The sequence below is a fragment of the Suncus etruscus genome, chromosome 7 (genome assembly GCF_024139225.1).
Source record: "Suncus etruscus isolate mSunEtr1 chromosome 7, mSunEtr1.pri.cur, whole genome shotgun sequence".
NCBI lineage: Eukaryota > Metazoa > Chordata > Mammalia > Eulipotyphla > Soricidae > Suncus > Suncus etruscus.
The window spans coordinates 70600527-70617478 of NC_064854.1; the positions used below are offsets into that span (position 1 = coordinate 70600527).

The following is a 16952-nucleotide window of genomic DNA, read 5'->3' on the forward strand; positions in this document are numbered from 1 at the left end:
AGATGGACACCTACATCAGATAATTATCTCTCGCAAATATCAACAATGTCAGGATGGAGAAATCTAATGAGATTGGTAAAAGTTAGATGGATGATGGTTAGAATACTCTTGTGTATAGAAAAGGTCAACCATGTGGGGCTACTTGTCACATGACTTGCTATGATGTTTGGTAATTTTTTTTTTTTTGGTTTTGTTTTTGGGTCACACCCAGCAGCGCTCAGGGGTTACTCCTGGCTTTTGTGCTGAGAAATTGCTCCTAGCAGGCACGAGGCACCATATGAAATTCGAACCACCGTTCATCCTGAATTGGCTGCGTGCAAGTCAAATTCTCTGTACCACCGTTCATCCTGAATTGGCTGCGTGCAAGTCAAATTCTACCTCTGTGCTATCTCCCTGGCTCCGAGGTCCGATAATTTTTATATTTTACACCTAGACACATTCTAATACGTCAAATACAACCTGACCTTTTTATACTGAAATTTATAGTTATCCATATGTAATTGAGTAATTAGCTGATGAGATGACCTTAACAGAATAACTAAAACAAGGATCATAATAGTACTATACATACACGTTCTCCTTTGGGTCCTCTGTCTCCAGGCTTCCCCATAATACCCTGAAACACAGATGTGAACAATGAAATTGCCTGCTCTTCATGTTTGTTTAGCAGTTTGTTTGATCAGGTGTTTTGGAAGCAATTTTATAAAAGAGTATTTATTTTAAATGCATTTTCTCTACCTGAGCACCTGGTAATCCATTTTTTCCATCCATTCCCTAGAAAGACAAGAAATAATTGTAATTTCTTATTCTTCATTCACAGACATTGTTAAACACGATAAAAGGTAAAGTTTAAAGAGCTTAATTCTATTTCTACTGAACTTTTAGTGATGCAGAGAGGTGAAATGAAAAAGAAACTAGAATTAGAGAACCCAAAGTTTCTGTCAAAAATTCTATTTAATTCAGGCAATTTAATGTAGCCTTCATAAAATTGGCTTCTTCACATATATATTAATAACAAAGAGAAAAAAGAGAGGAGGGCTGGAAGTTCCAGCTCACTATATGTAGCTCACCACAAAGAGAGATGAATGCAGTTAGAGAAATAACTACATTGAGAACTAGCATAACAATGTGAATGAATGAGGAAAGTAGAAAGTCTGTCTATTGTACAGGCAGGGTGGGGTGGGGGGGTGGGAGATTTGGGAAATTGAGATGGGAATGTTGCCCTGCTGAAGGGGGGTGTTCTTTACATGACTGAAACCCAACCACAATCGTGTTTGTAATCAAGGTGTTTAAATAAAGATATTAATTAAAAAAGCAATAAAATTATTTTTCAGGAACTGGAAAAAATTAAATTTAGTTAAATAACAGAAAATGCCTATGTCTTAAATAGTCACTAGGGTTATTTTCTTTACTTATTCTATTAGGTACTTATTGAGCAATAAAAAGGTGTCCAAAGGAGCTTGGTATCAGGTGCATGGCATTTACTATTGCCTTTTTCCAGCAGAGAATCATTTTCAGCAAATGATCTCAGTGCTACTAGGGAAATTTCATAACATGGCCAAACCATCATCCTACTATGAAATAAACTGTCAGCCAGAGAACAATTGTTATTTTTCAGTGAAAATATGAAAGAATAAGAAGAAATCTGTAATCATAGCTTTATGAGAGTATCAAACAGTGTCTTTTTATTAGAAAACTGGAGGTTTCCTGAGCTTTACAAAGCAGTTCTGGAGTTGGCAATAAAGTCTAGTCCTGCTCAGAGAGTTATAAGTCTGGAGAACTATTGACTAAGAGATGTAAGAAGAAAAAGTAAAAGCACTTGGGGCCAAATCAAATACCTAGAGTCTAACAGAGAATGTATTTTTGAGATTTGATTTGAAGACAGAGATCAAGGTGAGAGGTATTATTTCTTAGTCAGGAGGCAATATCATGGACATACTCATCTGAAAATCCTAGGAGACTAAACTGTTCTGGGATAAATGCTGAGAGGAAATAATTGCCATGTTTTCACTACTGTAAATTACATTAAATGCTGTCACAATCGATAAACCTAAGCAAAGTCTCCCAACCTCTATGAAGCATCTTGGGAATTATCTAGAGTATTTTAACATAAGACATTACATGAAGCATAAAATTTAAGGAATTTATTATATCCAGAAACATATTAAAATGATAAAACTGATTGAGGAAAGACTATGCAAAATATGTATCACTTGAATAAAAGAAGATAAATCTATTATAAAATATAGTCATGCTTTGGTAACAACAGAATAAAAGAAATACCCCTATATTGTCTCCACCCATAATTTTCTTCTCTCTTGAAATTCATGTAGGACTTCAATATGTGTTCCCTTTTCTCTATGAAGCATGACTAAATTGCTTCCTGTAGGGAAGTACTGCTTTCAGAGATTTTTTTTATAAGTACCTGCATGTATTCTTCTTCTCAATTCTCTTATTTCACTTATCTGGAAGAATACAGCTCCTTGGCATAACCAACACTGTGTCTAGCACAATATTTTTCTGAGGAGTTAACTGAATGTTTTAAAAAAGTGTTTCTAATAACTTGTTCTGATCCAAGTGTTAAATAGTGAAATATAACCAGTTCCTCTGCATTTTTGGACAACTTTCTCTAGTCCCTTTTCTATTCTCCAATATTACTCTTCGATAATTTCTTTTCTATTCAGGTTTCTAATATCACTATCCTCCTCCTTGTGTTTAGGTGATGTTTTTATTCTCCTTTTACTGAGGCAATAAGGAGATAATTACCTCATCATCTCTTCACCAGACAGTGCTCTCCACCAACCCAAATGCATTGTTCTCTACCTCACCTTCTTTTTAAGAAAAATGAGTTTACCCTATACCATGCTAAGAGCTATACCTGCTGGGAATGTAATCCTACTTTCTTCCACAACTCATTATCACCATTCAAATTGTAAAAATGTGATGGTACAAGATGTGCTGTCAAATTTTCCCGACCAAATGGATCATTCTTATTTTTTTTTTACCAGACCCAGAAGAGCTCAGGGTTTACTTCTAACTCTGCCTTAGTGATTGCTCCTGTAATACTTGTAGAACCACATAGGGTCATGGATTGAATCCAGGTCAGTCTCATGCAAAGGAAACATTGTACCCACTGTACTCTAGCTCCAATTGGATCATTCTCAACAAAACAGTAACATTTATAATATTTCTCATGGTCTCCAAATTTCTAAATAAGGTATTCTGTTACAGAATTATCAGCTTTTAAATTATATGCATCTAAATATATCTATTAACTATATTTAAAAAACATACTTAGTTCTTTTGATATCCAGGAAACATAATTTTTCTGGTTCTTTTAATATCTTCTTAGCTTTAATTGTGATGAAATAATAATAATATTTCACCAAGTGAAGCCCTTGTAAAATAATAAAGGTTAGTTATAGTTAATTTAATTTAGCTTTAACTTCCTGTAGGTCTTTTTTCCCTAACATTTAATGTTGTTGATTCTAATCAACAGTGGGGAAACACTACAGTGACTATTTCATTGAGGTTTAATGGGTCTCTCTAGTTCTGATCTTGTGAAGACATGCAATTCTAGACTTGTATCCATTGCTTTTATTTATACTTTCACTTACATATCTAATTGTTATTCAAAATAAATGTGTCCATTACCTCTCAAACTCACTATCTCCAATCTTTTATGTTTAACCAGTAGATCATTATCAGCTGCTGCAACGACTTCAAGCTATAACTTTTTCACATGCCACATATAGTCCATCAGCAATTCATCAGCTAAATTTCTCCTCCAGCTACATCCTGAATAACTACTCTTCATGATGTACCCGATCTTACTATTATTATTTCTCAAGGGGAATATGGCAATTCTTCACTGCTTTATTCCACCACGCACCCAAATGTCTTATATATTCAGATAGTAAACAGAGTGACACTTAAAAATGTTGCTAATTAGAATGAACAAGTGGATATTTGGAGAGAGTGGATGGTGTTCCTGCTCACACTCTGAAAAAAGAGCATGACTGTTATAAAAACAGGACTTGTGACCACCAGCAGCAGTAGCAGATTATAAAAAAAAAGCCATTCTGAACTCACATTAGTATATCCAGAGAAGAATATGGCCACAAGACAGACAGAAACACTAGTAGTGGGCTCCTCTTTGACTAAGAAGAGCCATTTTCACCACAGTTAAGTGCGCCCCTATGGGAAAGAGAAGTAATAAGATGAAAGGAGGGGTCTTCTAGCTCTCCAGCTGGGCTCTGCTAGAAATACTGGCAGCAGGCTTCTAACTTTCTAACTCAGAAGAATCATTTTCACCCCATGTCAGTGTGCCCCAAGAAGGGCACAGCTTCTCCTTTTTACTCTGTGGCCACACATTTCTTCTAGTCAAAGAGTCCCAGCACAATACATAAAAACACCACTGCAATGCAAAAACACAATGAGAAAGCAACACAGAACCCCAACATGCTTGGTGAATGAAAATAACTTTAGAGAGGATATGTTGAGAATATTCAAAGAAATCATGGAACAAACAGACAATAAGACTCAAGAGGATATGAGAGTAGAGATGAGAAAACCTCAAACAGAAATGACAGAACTGAAAAACTTGGTAGGCATAATGTAAAACTCACTGGAAGGCCTCATTAGCAGAGAAACTGCTGCTAACAGAATTAATGAGCTGGAAGATAAACTGTATATGACAGAAGAATTTGGATAAAAGCCTTAAAATAAGTAGAAGATGGAAAATATCCTCAAAATAAGTGAACAGACAACAATAGGTCTTTGGGATAAATTCAATAGAAATAACATAAAAATCATTGGGGTCCCAGAGAGTCAATAAGAAAACCCTATGAAGAAGCCTCACAGAAGTCAAGAGACTGCCTCAGCATATCTGGAATCTTTGGCGGTATTGCATTTTTTGTTTGTCATATACAGTGAGAAAGCAATATAAAAATGAGAAACACTGGTAATTTAAAGTCAGGATGATCTTGGTTTGAATTACAACTCAGAGAGATTTTTAATCACTTAGTAACTTGACATATTGTCAACATTTGCAGTACTTGCTCTAGATGGTGCATGATAGTTTTATTCCCTTTCCTTTCACCTTCTTTTACTTAGACCCTTTCCACATATTCTGTAGGCATCATTTAAAATGATTCCAGTTGGGTTTCTGAGGACTGTGCAAAAAACAATTTGTTCATTCAACAAATATTTCTTGAGAATCTACTATATACTATATGCACTCTTCTGGGTGCTAGCAACTTAGTTTTTTTTTATTCTAGTACAGGGACTCAGACAACTTCACATGCACATATAATTTTAAGTAGAATATGATCTAAGCATAGTAAAATGTCAGAATATAATTTAACTAGAATTGTATAAAGTGCATGACACAAGAAAAATATGTCTTGGGTAGGTTGTGGATGACAGACACTGTTTCAAAGAAGTAATGGCTGGAAGAGGTTTATATCTGAGTGCTTTTTGGGTCTCTATTATGTGGTACTCTTCAGGTCTCCAGGATGTGGGTGCATGCATTCTTTTGTATGAGAACTTCTCAGCAACGATGTTTTTGACTGTTGCTTCTTTATAGCACTGTGGTAGGGTGTTTGCCTTGCACACAGGATGGACTCGGTTCGATCCCCAGTGTCCTATATGGTCCCTCAAGCCAGGAACAATTTCTGAGCACATAGCCAGGAGTAACCTCTGAGCATCACCAGGTGTTGTCCAAAACAACAACAACAACAACAACAACAACAATGAAAGCAGTAGAGTCAGTGAATATATGTTGAACTGAACTGAATTGGATTCAACTGAATTAATAGAAATGATTGGTCTGGGGGCCGGGTAGGTGGCGCTGGAGGTAAGGTGTCTGCCTTGCAAGCGCTAGCCAAGGAAGGACCGCGGTTCGATCCCCCGGCGTCCCATATGGTCCCCCCAAGCCAGGGGCGATTTCTGAGCACATAGCCAGGAGTAACCCCTGAGCATCAAATGGGTGTGGCCCATAAACCAAAAAAAAAAAAAAAAAAGAAATGATTGGTCTAATGTCAGCAATATATAAATATCAATAACTGGGACCTCCTTTAGGACACAAGGGAATGACAAATCTGGCAGCAAATATTATAAGAGTAAGAAAAAATAGTATTACTTTTTTATCTATTAATGAGGGAAGAAATCTGAGAAAATGGAATCTACTTTAATAGATTAATGTCATCTACTTGTATAGTTTAATACACAAATGTTACTTTCTGTGAGTCTTTGGTTTCTTTTACTTTAAGATGTAATAGGCCATTTTATTTTTAACTCCACTGAGAACCCTAGGCTTTGGAACTAGTGGGCCTAATTTCCTGACACTGAAAAACAAAATCTCGCCTACCTCATCATTATTTGAGATAAAAAAGAAATCTCATAAAGTGCAAGGACTCTCAGTGAGAAACACATCATTTTCAAAAATCCATTTGTGAAACCTAATCTTAACTTTTTTGGAAACCACTTATTCAAATTTTTGATTTTATGAGGAGATAAGTGAAGCAGCAATGCTTAGAAAATTTCCTCAAAATTGATGAATTTAAACAGTGAAAAGTACTTACTGGCTTTCCAGAGGGTCCTTCTGGCCCAGGGAAGCCTATGTCTCCAACAGGTCCTCTCTCACCCTACAGACACGTGTATGGACAAAAATAGATTGTCAAGAGAAGCTCTGAAAGTGCATGCAAAAATACAATACCAGGGTTAAGTGAACAACTCACTGGTTCCCCTGGAGCTCCTGGAGGTCCGGGGGCTCCTGGTTTTCCCTGGAAAATCAAATCAGAGAACAATGTTAGCCAGCTTGCTTACCTTTCCCTCCCACCCTATGATTTACTGTGCCCCATCACATGATTCTCCACACTAAATCCCAGTTCCTTGTGGAGAGAATCTGGGGAGCTTGGCCCTGCAGTATGTGAGGAACAGGCTGTTATACATATCTCCAAGTGCACACAGGTATGCCTGGTTAAAGGGTGTGTGGAAAGAATAAAACTTTTGAAAATATTAAATTAATGAACATGGTCACAACTGAGTATTTCATGTGTGCTTGTTTGGAGTTTTTATTCTATTTCGGGTTGGGAGGGTATAAGAATTTCAAAACGTTTCTTCTAGACATGGGACCTTCAACAGGGTTTTTAAAGCTTATTGCCTGAAAGAAAATACGGTTGACTTGAAAAGTCATGTTTGATTGAAGGGAAGAGGAAAGATTTCTTTGTTAGAAAATATTGTGGCATATTGGACTGAGAGTAGAGAGCTTCTGAGTAAAGAGGCCATAGTGAGGTAGAGATCAGTAGAGATAGGAAGTGGAGAAATAAGACCACAGTTGAAGAGGTTCCACTGAGAAGGTGCTGCCTTCTGCCTCTTGGTCAGGAGATATTGTGGTTGAGAAAGACAACAGGGAATTTTAAATGGTAATAACATAACTACAGAACAAATGAAAGGTTTGTACACGCAATTATACAACTGTGTTAAAATGCAATTTATGGGGTCAGGGATACTTTGAGTGATGGAGCACATGCTTTGTATGCATGAAGACCTAAATTTCATGTAATTTTAAATTTATGTGCATTTAAATTTTATTTGAATTTTAAATTTACATGCATTTTAAATGAAACAGTTGTATATTTGCAGTGTGTAAACCTTTCATTCATTCTATAGTTCTGTTATTATCATTAATCCATTTAAGGATAAGATAGAAATCTTTTTTTAATTTGTAAAAGCACAGTATATTGCTTAACTATCATTTTATAATACTACAAAAATTGATACAAGAGCTTTATACGTCAATAAATGTATATGCTTAACAAATCCTACTACCAAGATTCCAGATGGTTTATCACTATCAAAGTCCCTCTCCACCCATTCTTTCCACGTTTCTTCCTTTTTCTCTCTGGTAAACATATTTTTCATAAAGAAAGTGTAGTTTTCTTTAAAGTCAATGTTTTATATATTTAAAGAAAATATATTAAGCCTTGACTACCAAGTAAGTACAGAATACTCCTTATTCAGTCATGTGGCATTCTCCATCAATGTTCTTAGGATTTGGGTTTCTTTCTGAGTTTGTCATTGACCTTTTAAGTTCTTCCAGTGATTGCCTATATATATTTTGAAAGTGGACTTAATGTAGGGTATTTTCAAAAGTAATTTGTCATATTTGAGTTACTATTGAGTTACTATTGAGTTTTTCTATTGTGTTATGAGGAAGGGACTTAGAATTCTAGAAACAGGGACTTAGGGAGAATTATCAGGGACTTAGAATTCTAGAAACAGATTCAAATACTTATAGTAAAAGGAATGAAAGATCGGGCAAAGAAAATGCAATGAGATTAAGTATGAATACTTTCTTGTATAAAATCTCTAAAATGCTTAGTAAAGAAGTTAAAGAAGTAAAGAAATTAGTTGCTTTAACAGTAATCATGCCCACAAACCCAGTCATGATCTTGAGCTGGGCCAGCTCCATAAACTCACTCTTTGCTCAAATGATTAGTAAACCAAGCCATGAAAAATCATGGGTACACTGGCCATGCAGCAAAAAGCTGGTCATCTAGGGAGGAGATGGTGAGCTAAGTCCCAGCACTGCTGAAGCTATGCCTGCTTCATCTGTCACTCAGAATCACCATTTCCTGATGACCCTGATCACTGATCTTCTATGATTTCCTCTGGAGACACCAATCTGATAAAACTCCAGTCATGCTGGTATTTGGGCTTATATCACCAGGTTTTTTTTGAGTGAGTACAGATACCTTCCCTCCATATCTTCCTTCTTCCAGGAACTCTGGCAGCCATAACCACTCCCATGAATGCAGTCACCATGTTCAAACCAGGCCAGCCTCCATAGATTCACTCCTTGCTTTAATGAGATATAAGCCAAGTCTTGAAAAATTATGGGAACATTGGCCATACAGCAGAAAGCTGACCGTTATGGAAGGAGAAAGCCCTTTTCCTGCCAAAGCCAAGCCTGCTATAGCTATCACCTAGAACCACCATTTTCCTGATGGCCCTGCCTCACAACCCCTCTACAATTCTTTTTGGGAGCACCAATCAGACTAAACTTCAGGTGTGCCAGTATTTGGGCTGATATCATAAGGGTCCTTGGAGCAAGTGCTGGTACCCTTCCACTACCCCTGCCCTTTCCCATATTCTGGGAACATGCCACTAAAAGCTGCAGTGTCAGTAATAGTGCACTGAATTTCCGGACAACTTCATTTGTTTGATGCTTTCATCCCCAGAGAAACGCACCAATCTAACAGAATGGACAGCTAGAGCTTACTAATCCTTCTGCCATTGTATTAAGGACTTCATTGAAGATACAATCATTTTCACAATGTATTACGACTAAGCTTTTTCTTGTTTATTTCTTTTTAAAAACTTTCTTTTCCTTTTTCTTTCTTTTCTCCTTCCTTCCTTCTTTTTTCCTTTCCTTCTTTTTTCCTTCCTTTCCTTCCTTTTTCCTTCCTTCCCTTTCCTTCCTTCCCTTTCCCTTCCTTTTCCCTTCCTTTCCCCCTCGCCTTCGCTCGCCTTTCCCTCGCCTTCCCCTCGCCTTCCCCTCCCCTCCCCTTCCCCTCGCCTTCCCCTCCCCTCCCCTTCCCCTCGCCTTCCCTTCCCCTCCCCTTCCCCTCCTCTTCCTCTCCCCTCCCCTTTCCTCCCCTTACCTCCCCTTCCTTCCTTCCTTCCTTCCTTCCTTCCTTCCTTCCTTCCTTCCTTCCTTCCTTCCTTCCTTCCTTCCTTCCTTCCTTCCTCCCTCCTATCCCTCCCTCCCTCCCTCCTTCCTTCCTTCTCCTTCCCTTCCTTCCTTCCCTCCCTCCCTCCCTCCCTCCCTCCTTCCTTCCTTCCTTCCTTTTTTCCTTCCTTCCTTCCTTCCTTCCTTCCTTCCGTCCGTCCTTCCTTTTTTCCTTCCTTCCTTCCTTCCTTCCTTCCTTCCTTCCTACCTTCCATCCTACATTCCTTCCTTCCTTCCTTCCTTCCTTCCTTCCTTCCTTCCTTCCTTCCTTCCTTCCCTCCCTCCTTCCTTCCTTCCTTCCTTCCTTCCTTCCTTCCTTCCTTCCTTCCTTCCCTCCCTCCCTCCCTCCCTCCTTCCTTCCTTCCTTCCTTCCTTCCTTCCTTCCTTCCTTCCTTCCTTCCTTCCTTCCTTCCTTCCTTCCTTCCTTCTTTTTCTTCCTTTTTTTTTTTGGGGGGGGGAGCCACACCCAGTGAGGCTCAGGGGTTACTCCTGGTTATGTGCTCAGAAATCGCTCCTGGCTTGGGGGACATGGGACACCGGGGGATCAAACCTAAATTCGCCCTAGGCTAGCGCCTGCAAGGCACATGCCTTACTGCTCATGCCACTGCTCTGGCCCCCTTTTTTATAAAATTTAATTTAATTTAATTTTTTGGGCCACACCTGGTGACGCTCAGGGGTTACTGCTGGCTATGCGCTCAGAAATTGCTCCTGGCTTGGGAGATTCATATGGGAATGGGGATCGAACCCAGGTCCATTCTGGATCAGCTGCATGCAAAGCAAATGCCCTACAACTGTGCTATCGCTCCAGCTCCCTTTCTTCCTTTTTCTTTTTTATTTCTATTCTTCTTTTAAATAACTTTGATTTCACTTATATAATATAAGTAAATATGTTATGGTCAACTATGTCAACTATGTGATGATTATTTTAATAAAGTAAAAAAAAAAAAGAAGCTAGCTACGTTCACAGTCAGCCTAAAATTTAACAGGGTTAGAACAGGGATGTTATCCTTTATAAAAGGTATTTTTTTAGCAGTATGATGGATTCATTTAGCAGTTGGGTTATATTTATTTAGCAACAGTATAACAACTTTATTATCCTTTATAAAATATATTTTTAGGCATATTATGGATTCAATTAGCAGTGAGATTATATTTATTTATCAATGGTTTAACAACTACTAGCCTTTTGAGGAGTGGGGTGGTGGTGGGTGAATGGGGAGGTATTTATTAGCAGATGTCACTGGATGGTGGCAGTAGGCCTTGTCTTTCACATGTTCCTCATTTAAGCACATGGTTTCCACTTTTGTTGTTTAGACCTACCCTTCACGGGCACCTAGCAAAAAGATGAATAGCCTTTTATTATAAAGTATGAGTACAAAATTTTAATTAGAGTATTATGAATGAAGATCAGAATGGTCCTTAGGGCTCAGGGAAATGATTTCAACCTTTCCTGGGGCACTTTCTATTAATTTAAAAAGACTTCGATGAGATTAAATCAGTTAACACTGGAGAGCAACAAAAATGATTGAGAGGATTGAAAGGCTAGTTTATGAGAAAACATTAACTGCAATAAAGCTTAGCTATTAACACAGAGCTGAGGGAAAACTCATGACAGACTGCAATTTAATAAAAAGAAGTTAAAGTATATAACTGAGAATAAGTACCTGGCTTTTTCAGGCTCAAGAAAACTTGAAATATGACAAGAATAGAAAAACAAAACAAACTCCCAAAAGTATATTTTTGTATTATCTGGTAATGGATACATGATATATTATGCATATCTTAATGTGTCCCTCTCTGTAATTAGAGTCTCTCCAGTACTTCCCCTATCTATACATGAATTGGAAAAAAAAAAAGGAAAAAAGGAAAAAGGAAAGAAAAAAGACTGGCTATTTTGGGAGTTGGGAGAGGAACAGGTTGCTTTATATTAAAACTGAAATTTCAAGAAAAATGTTCTTAGAATCACCACATATTCCTCTGCTCTAATTCATCAGCTACAGGTGTCTTAATAATCGGAGATGCTCTGGACTCACTGATATTCCAGCTGTTCCTGGGGGACCTGCTGGGCCTTGATCTCCCTGTTGAAATAAAAAATAAAATTACTTATGATTTGTACCTATAAAACAAGTGCTTAAATTACCAGTTAGAAGAGGGAAAACTTTTCTCTGGAATTTCTAAGTATTGCAGGAATGTTGGGTAAAACTGTGATAAAGTGTGTCATGTCTTCAAACCAAACTGTCCCAAAGGCATGGAAGCTCCTAAAATGCAGGAAGTGTTTTGAGAAGACTGAGGCCCACTGAATTATTAAGGTTAGGCTGACTGACCTCCTTGGAGGAGAGGCTAGAGCAGGAAAGAAGAATGCTAAAAAAAAATGAAGAAAGTCATTAAACATTCCCAGATCTTTCTCTGGACAATATTCTAGCAACAAATATTTTTACAATTTTATTTTACTGAAACCATTGTGATTTACACAGTCCTTTACAAAGTTGGTTTTCAGACATATTATGAATTGGGGCCAATCCCACCACCAGTTGCCTTTTCTCTCCACCAATATTCCCCAAGTATATCTCATACCACTGAACCCCCAGCCAGCCAGTATAACAGGTCCATTTTAAGTTTAGATTGTTAAAGTTAAGAATAAATTCCGAGGGAGGGACTTCAGAGCATAAAAACCGGCTAAGCTTTGCAAGAGCTGGCTCCCTGTGTGTGACACCAGGCGGGGAAAATCCGCGAAAGTACACTGGCCCAGTGGGGCTCAACTGTGAAAGACTGTGAGTGTGACCTGTCTATGTCTGTCTACTGTCCTCTTGCGTGAAACTCTTGCGAGTGGGGCAAAAAGAGGCTCAGAGGAGCACGGCTGCTCCGCTTCGCTACGCGGCCGTGCACTCTTTCTAAGGAAAGAACTCCATTGCAACAAGAAGGAAAAATCACACTAAGAACGGCGCTATATCACAGAAGCAAACATTTCTCTCTGGACTGTCTTCTCTGTTGCATGCTCGGGCCTAAGATTTGACCCAGTGTGAGGCCTCATCCACGGAGGACTCCCCTCCCTTAGAGGCAAGTCAGCCCATCCAGAAAGGGAGGAGCCAGAGGAGTGTGCTGCCTACATCATATAGACAATGAATACCACCACAACACGTAGAAAAACCCACAATACAAGTGTGACAATGGGGAAACAACGCAGGCCAGCATCAGACATAGAGAATGAAGATGACAATTCTGAGGACCAGATAATGACTGAACAACTAATCAACCTCTCAGATAAGGACTTTAGACTAGCAATATGGAAGGTGCTCAACAGACTCCAAGAAACCATGGATCGAGTTGAACAGAACACTAATAAGAACCAAGAAAATATGAAGGCAGAAATGACAAAACTCCAAACTGAAATAACATGTCAACTAACAGGACTGAAAAAGAATAAATTCCATTTTGAGAACAGTTTGGAAAAAAACTTTATAAAAAGCAGGAATAGAGGCGAATATTTTACCATCTTGGGGTCAGCCATATCTCTACTTGGGGTATAAACTCTAGCTTTGGGGCAGTCTGTATTCTCCAATGAGTAGGTAACTCTCTCTCTTAGCTCCTATTTCCCATATAAAATTATCTTACCTCACCATTCTTCTCCTTCCTGAAATTTTTTTCTGTGAGGGCAAGTGACATGCCTGAAAGAATCTGGGCAGAACTGAGAACTGACTTTTTCTTTTACTCTAAAAAGCAAATTCCTTGCTCCAGCCTGAATTCCACTGCTTTCCTAAAAGTCAGGTGGTAGACACAATTGCTTATTACAACTGGTGAGACATAAGCATTTATATCATGTATGGATTGCTGGCTGACTTTTCAGTCCTGATCCTTCTAGACATTTCCCTGGAAACTGTTTTAGGTGAAGCAGTAAGGCAATAAACTTCTTTATTTTCGAGGTCGGGGGCGTTGAAAATGGGGTCTTGTGCATACAAAGCACTTGATTTTTGAGAGTTATGCCCCCAGGCCATCTATGTCTTATTTCTAATAGAAGTATAATCATGCTTATAGTTAACCAATATATTTTGTTTTGTATAGTCAGAATTAATTCATTATTATTTCTTCAAAGAGGAAGCACATTGGGGCTGGAGTAATAGCACAACAGTAGGGCACTTGCCTTGCATGTGACTGTCCCAAGACGAACCCAAGTTCAATCCCTAGCATCCCAGATGGTCCCCTCCCCCGAGCCTGACAGGAACAAGCCTTGAGTGCTGCCAGGTGTGGCCCCAAACCAATACCAACCAATCAAAAAAAAAAGTATTTCCTATATTTGTTTTAGTAAACATTAGTCATGAAAGATAGTAAGATATTAATATAAAATATTTAGACCAAAATATTCTATAATCCTCACTAGATCAATCATGATATTCTTGAATTTCCCTGGACATCAGTGATTTAACATTTTACAAAGGCAATTTAATGTTTTAGATAAACCTAAGAATTCTAAAAATAATAATGATGATGTATGGAATAGAATCTACATAAACTTCATTATTTCACTCAGGGACATAATAGAAAACCTGATTAAATGGATAGATATGTTTTGTTCTTGAAAGGCAAGCAAATGTTGTAAAGGTGTCATTGCTATTAAAACTAATTAACTAAGCTAATGAAACTCTTACAAAATCGCAACTTAATCAAATATATAAAAAGATCATTTGTTAAGATACATAATCAAATATGTTAAAGATACTTTTAAAAGTACATGATTGAAAGGATACAAGAAACTAAAATATGAATGAAAAAGATTAGTAATGACAATATTTAAACATGTAACAGTTATATATTTAAAATGATGAATAATAGAATAAAATTAAGTAGCATATAGATGTAATGTAACAGATTTCAGAAGTACTCTAATGTTTTAAATAGTATTTAAATTAAACCAAATCTAACCCACAGTGGTGCAAAGTTTTCATTCTATACTTTACTTCCTAAATGGACATTCTCCCTTATGTAAATTAAATTCCATGATACTTTCTTCTTATCACATCCTTATGCTTACCTTTAACTGTCTTACTCCATTGTTGTTTCTAATTATTGTTTCTAATACTCATCTATAAAAGCCAAAGTCTTGTTAAGTCCAATTTCTCTCCCTTTCTGGGCTTTAACCCAAGTGTATATAGCTAGAAAAAGGTAATTTTGCTAACTGATATTCCTTTAATTCATGACAGTGAACCTTGGGTTCCATAGCCATCACATTCCTGGAGTCCTTGGCCTCTTCTTTCTCCTAGAATATGTCTCTTTCTTAAATCTTCACTCTCACTTTTCTTCCTTCATTTCTTAACATTAAAGCAAACAGACAGTAACTAGAGAATTCAATTGATTAATCCCTAACTTGGATTTTCTCATCTTTTAACACAGATAACTATTCAGACACTGTCCCAGAACATAGCTCTCCATATATGTAGCAGGACTCTACTTGTTAGCTATGTAAGTATGCTTTGTGCCAGAATCCCCCATTCATTCTCTATAACATCATTTCCTTTCCTTTTTTTATAGCAAAACTGTTTTATGGTATTTTATGAACTTAAAATTCTCTTTATAAAACCTTAAACTACTTCCTCTCATAATTGCTGGCTCATTTTTTTTGCTTTCCTTTGCAGAAAAACTACTTGAATTTTTTTTTGTATATTCTATCTTAATTTCTTTCCTGCTCTTTCACTTTTAAATTCATTTAAGTGCAGCAGTATATCCTACTGATATAATGAAACAATATTAATATATTTGTTAAAGTAATGCATGATGACCTCTAGTGCTAAATCCAATAGATTTAGATCCATATATTTAATATAGATTTTATAGATTAAAATATATATAAATTAAAATTAAATAAAATTTTTCTAAATTTCTATTAAAAATATAAAAAATAGATTTAATCCAATAGGTCAGACTACATGATTCCAACATAATCCTACTCAATCAGTTTATAGTATCTGAAACAGGAGCTCATTCTCTTCTAGAAACACTATCTTTACTTTTACAAACATTATTTTCACCTGGATTCCATGACAAATATTTTTTCTCCTATCTCCTTGGTCATTCTGTTTCAATCTTTTTCATCTTGTTTATCCTTTATTTTCTTGATTTTGCAATATTGGAGCATCTCTGTACTTAATTATTGATACTTAAGTCTCTTTTTTATTTTTATTCTTATTATTTAAAACAAGCCTTCCAGATGTCAGGATAATAGCTCTGAGTTTGATACTTGAGACTATATGTACCCCTCAATAGCACCAAGTGTAGTCTCAGTGGCCTTAAGCACCACCAACCTAAAGATTAAGCACTGACTCTTCTTGCTTGCAGAATAGAAGGCCGCAGAGAATAGACCTACTATTCTTGTATTCAGTATTATTATTGTATTCAGTATTATGGGAAATGAATATTGTGGGAATTGCAATTGCTAACTGATGTCCTTTCAATCCATGACTGTGAACCTTGGGTTGCATAGATATCAAGTTCTCTGGTCCCTGAACTCTTCATTCTCCTAGAATATTGCATAATATCACTGGAAATGAAATGCTTTAATATTTATTATTAAATGATATTATTATTAAATACTTTCTCCTAGACTATTGAGCAACATCGCACAATATTGTGGGAAATAAAAAAGCAGTACTTTGGGGACTCTTGACAAACATGAACAGCCTCTGCTTTTAAGCTTAACTAGTCTCCTGACTTTTCAAAGCCTTTATAGGCTTTGGATACCCTAATTTGTGTCTTTTAATAGGCTCATTAAAGTTTTTCTTAACATTTTCTTACTCAAAACCTACACTTTGCTATCTAGTAGATACTTTCAAATTTGGGCTTATATTTGAAATTAAGTTCTTAATCATCTTTTCTTACTCCAAATAAATTCCACATCTAGCTTTCCTCATTTTGTTTGATGACATCCCTTTATGACATTTGCTTGAATAAAAAATATTATTTCGCTTTTTTCTGATCCCCTGAAGCTCTCCTCAGAGGTCTAGGAGGGGCCCCCAAAAAACTGTCTCTGGGAGCCACTCAGGCCGAAAGGCCAAGAAAGACAAAGTGAGTAAAAATCAGCAATCAGGGACGCCAGGCAGAGAGCTGACTCCTCTGTCTGTGGAGGAATCTGCCCTGCTGTGAGATTGGCGACTGGGAGAAGCTGAAGGGACCTGTTGGCTTTGCGTGTTTCTCTTTTCTGATCTCCTGAAGCTCTCCTCAGAAGGCT

General features: G+C 37.2%; 1 protein-coding gene across 1 annotated transcript in view; it reads right to left on the minus strand.

Moving 5' to 3' along the window:
• The window catches only part of COL19A1 (collagen type XIX alpha 1 chain), a 433347-nt gene that overhangs the window by 21942 nt on the left and 394453 nt on the right, over nucleotides 1-16952 (minus strand). Inside the window, exons 42-46 of the mRNA XM_049777641.1 lie at nucleotides 11770-11814; nucleotides 6741-6785; nucleotides 6585-6647; nucleotides 739-774; nucleotides 572-616 (exon numbers count right to left, since the gene is read on the minus strand). Of these exons, the coding sequence (XP_049633598.1) occupies nucleotides 572-616; nucleotides 739-774; nucleotides 6585-6647; nucleotides 6741-6785; nucleotides 11770-11814 (234 nt within the window). The remainder of the gene's footprint in view (nucleotides 1-571; nucleotides 617-738; nucleotides 775-6584; nucleotides 6648-6740; nucleotides 6786-11769; nucleotides 11815-16952) is intronic.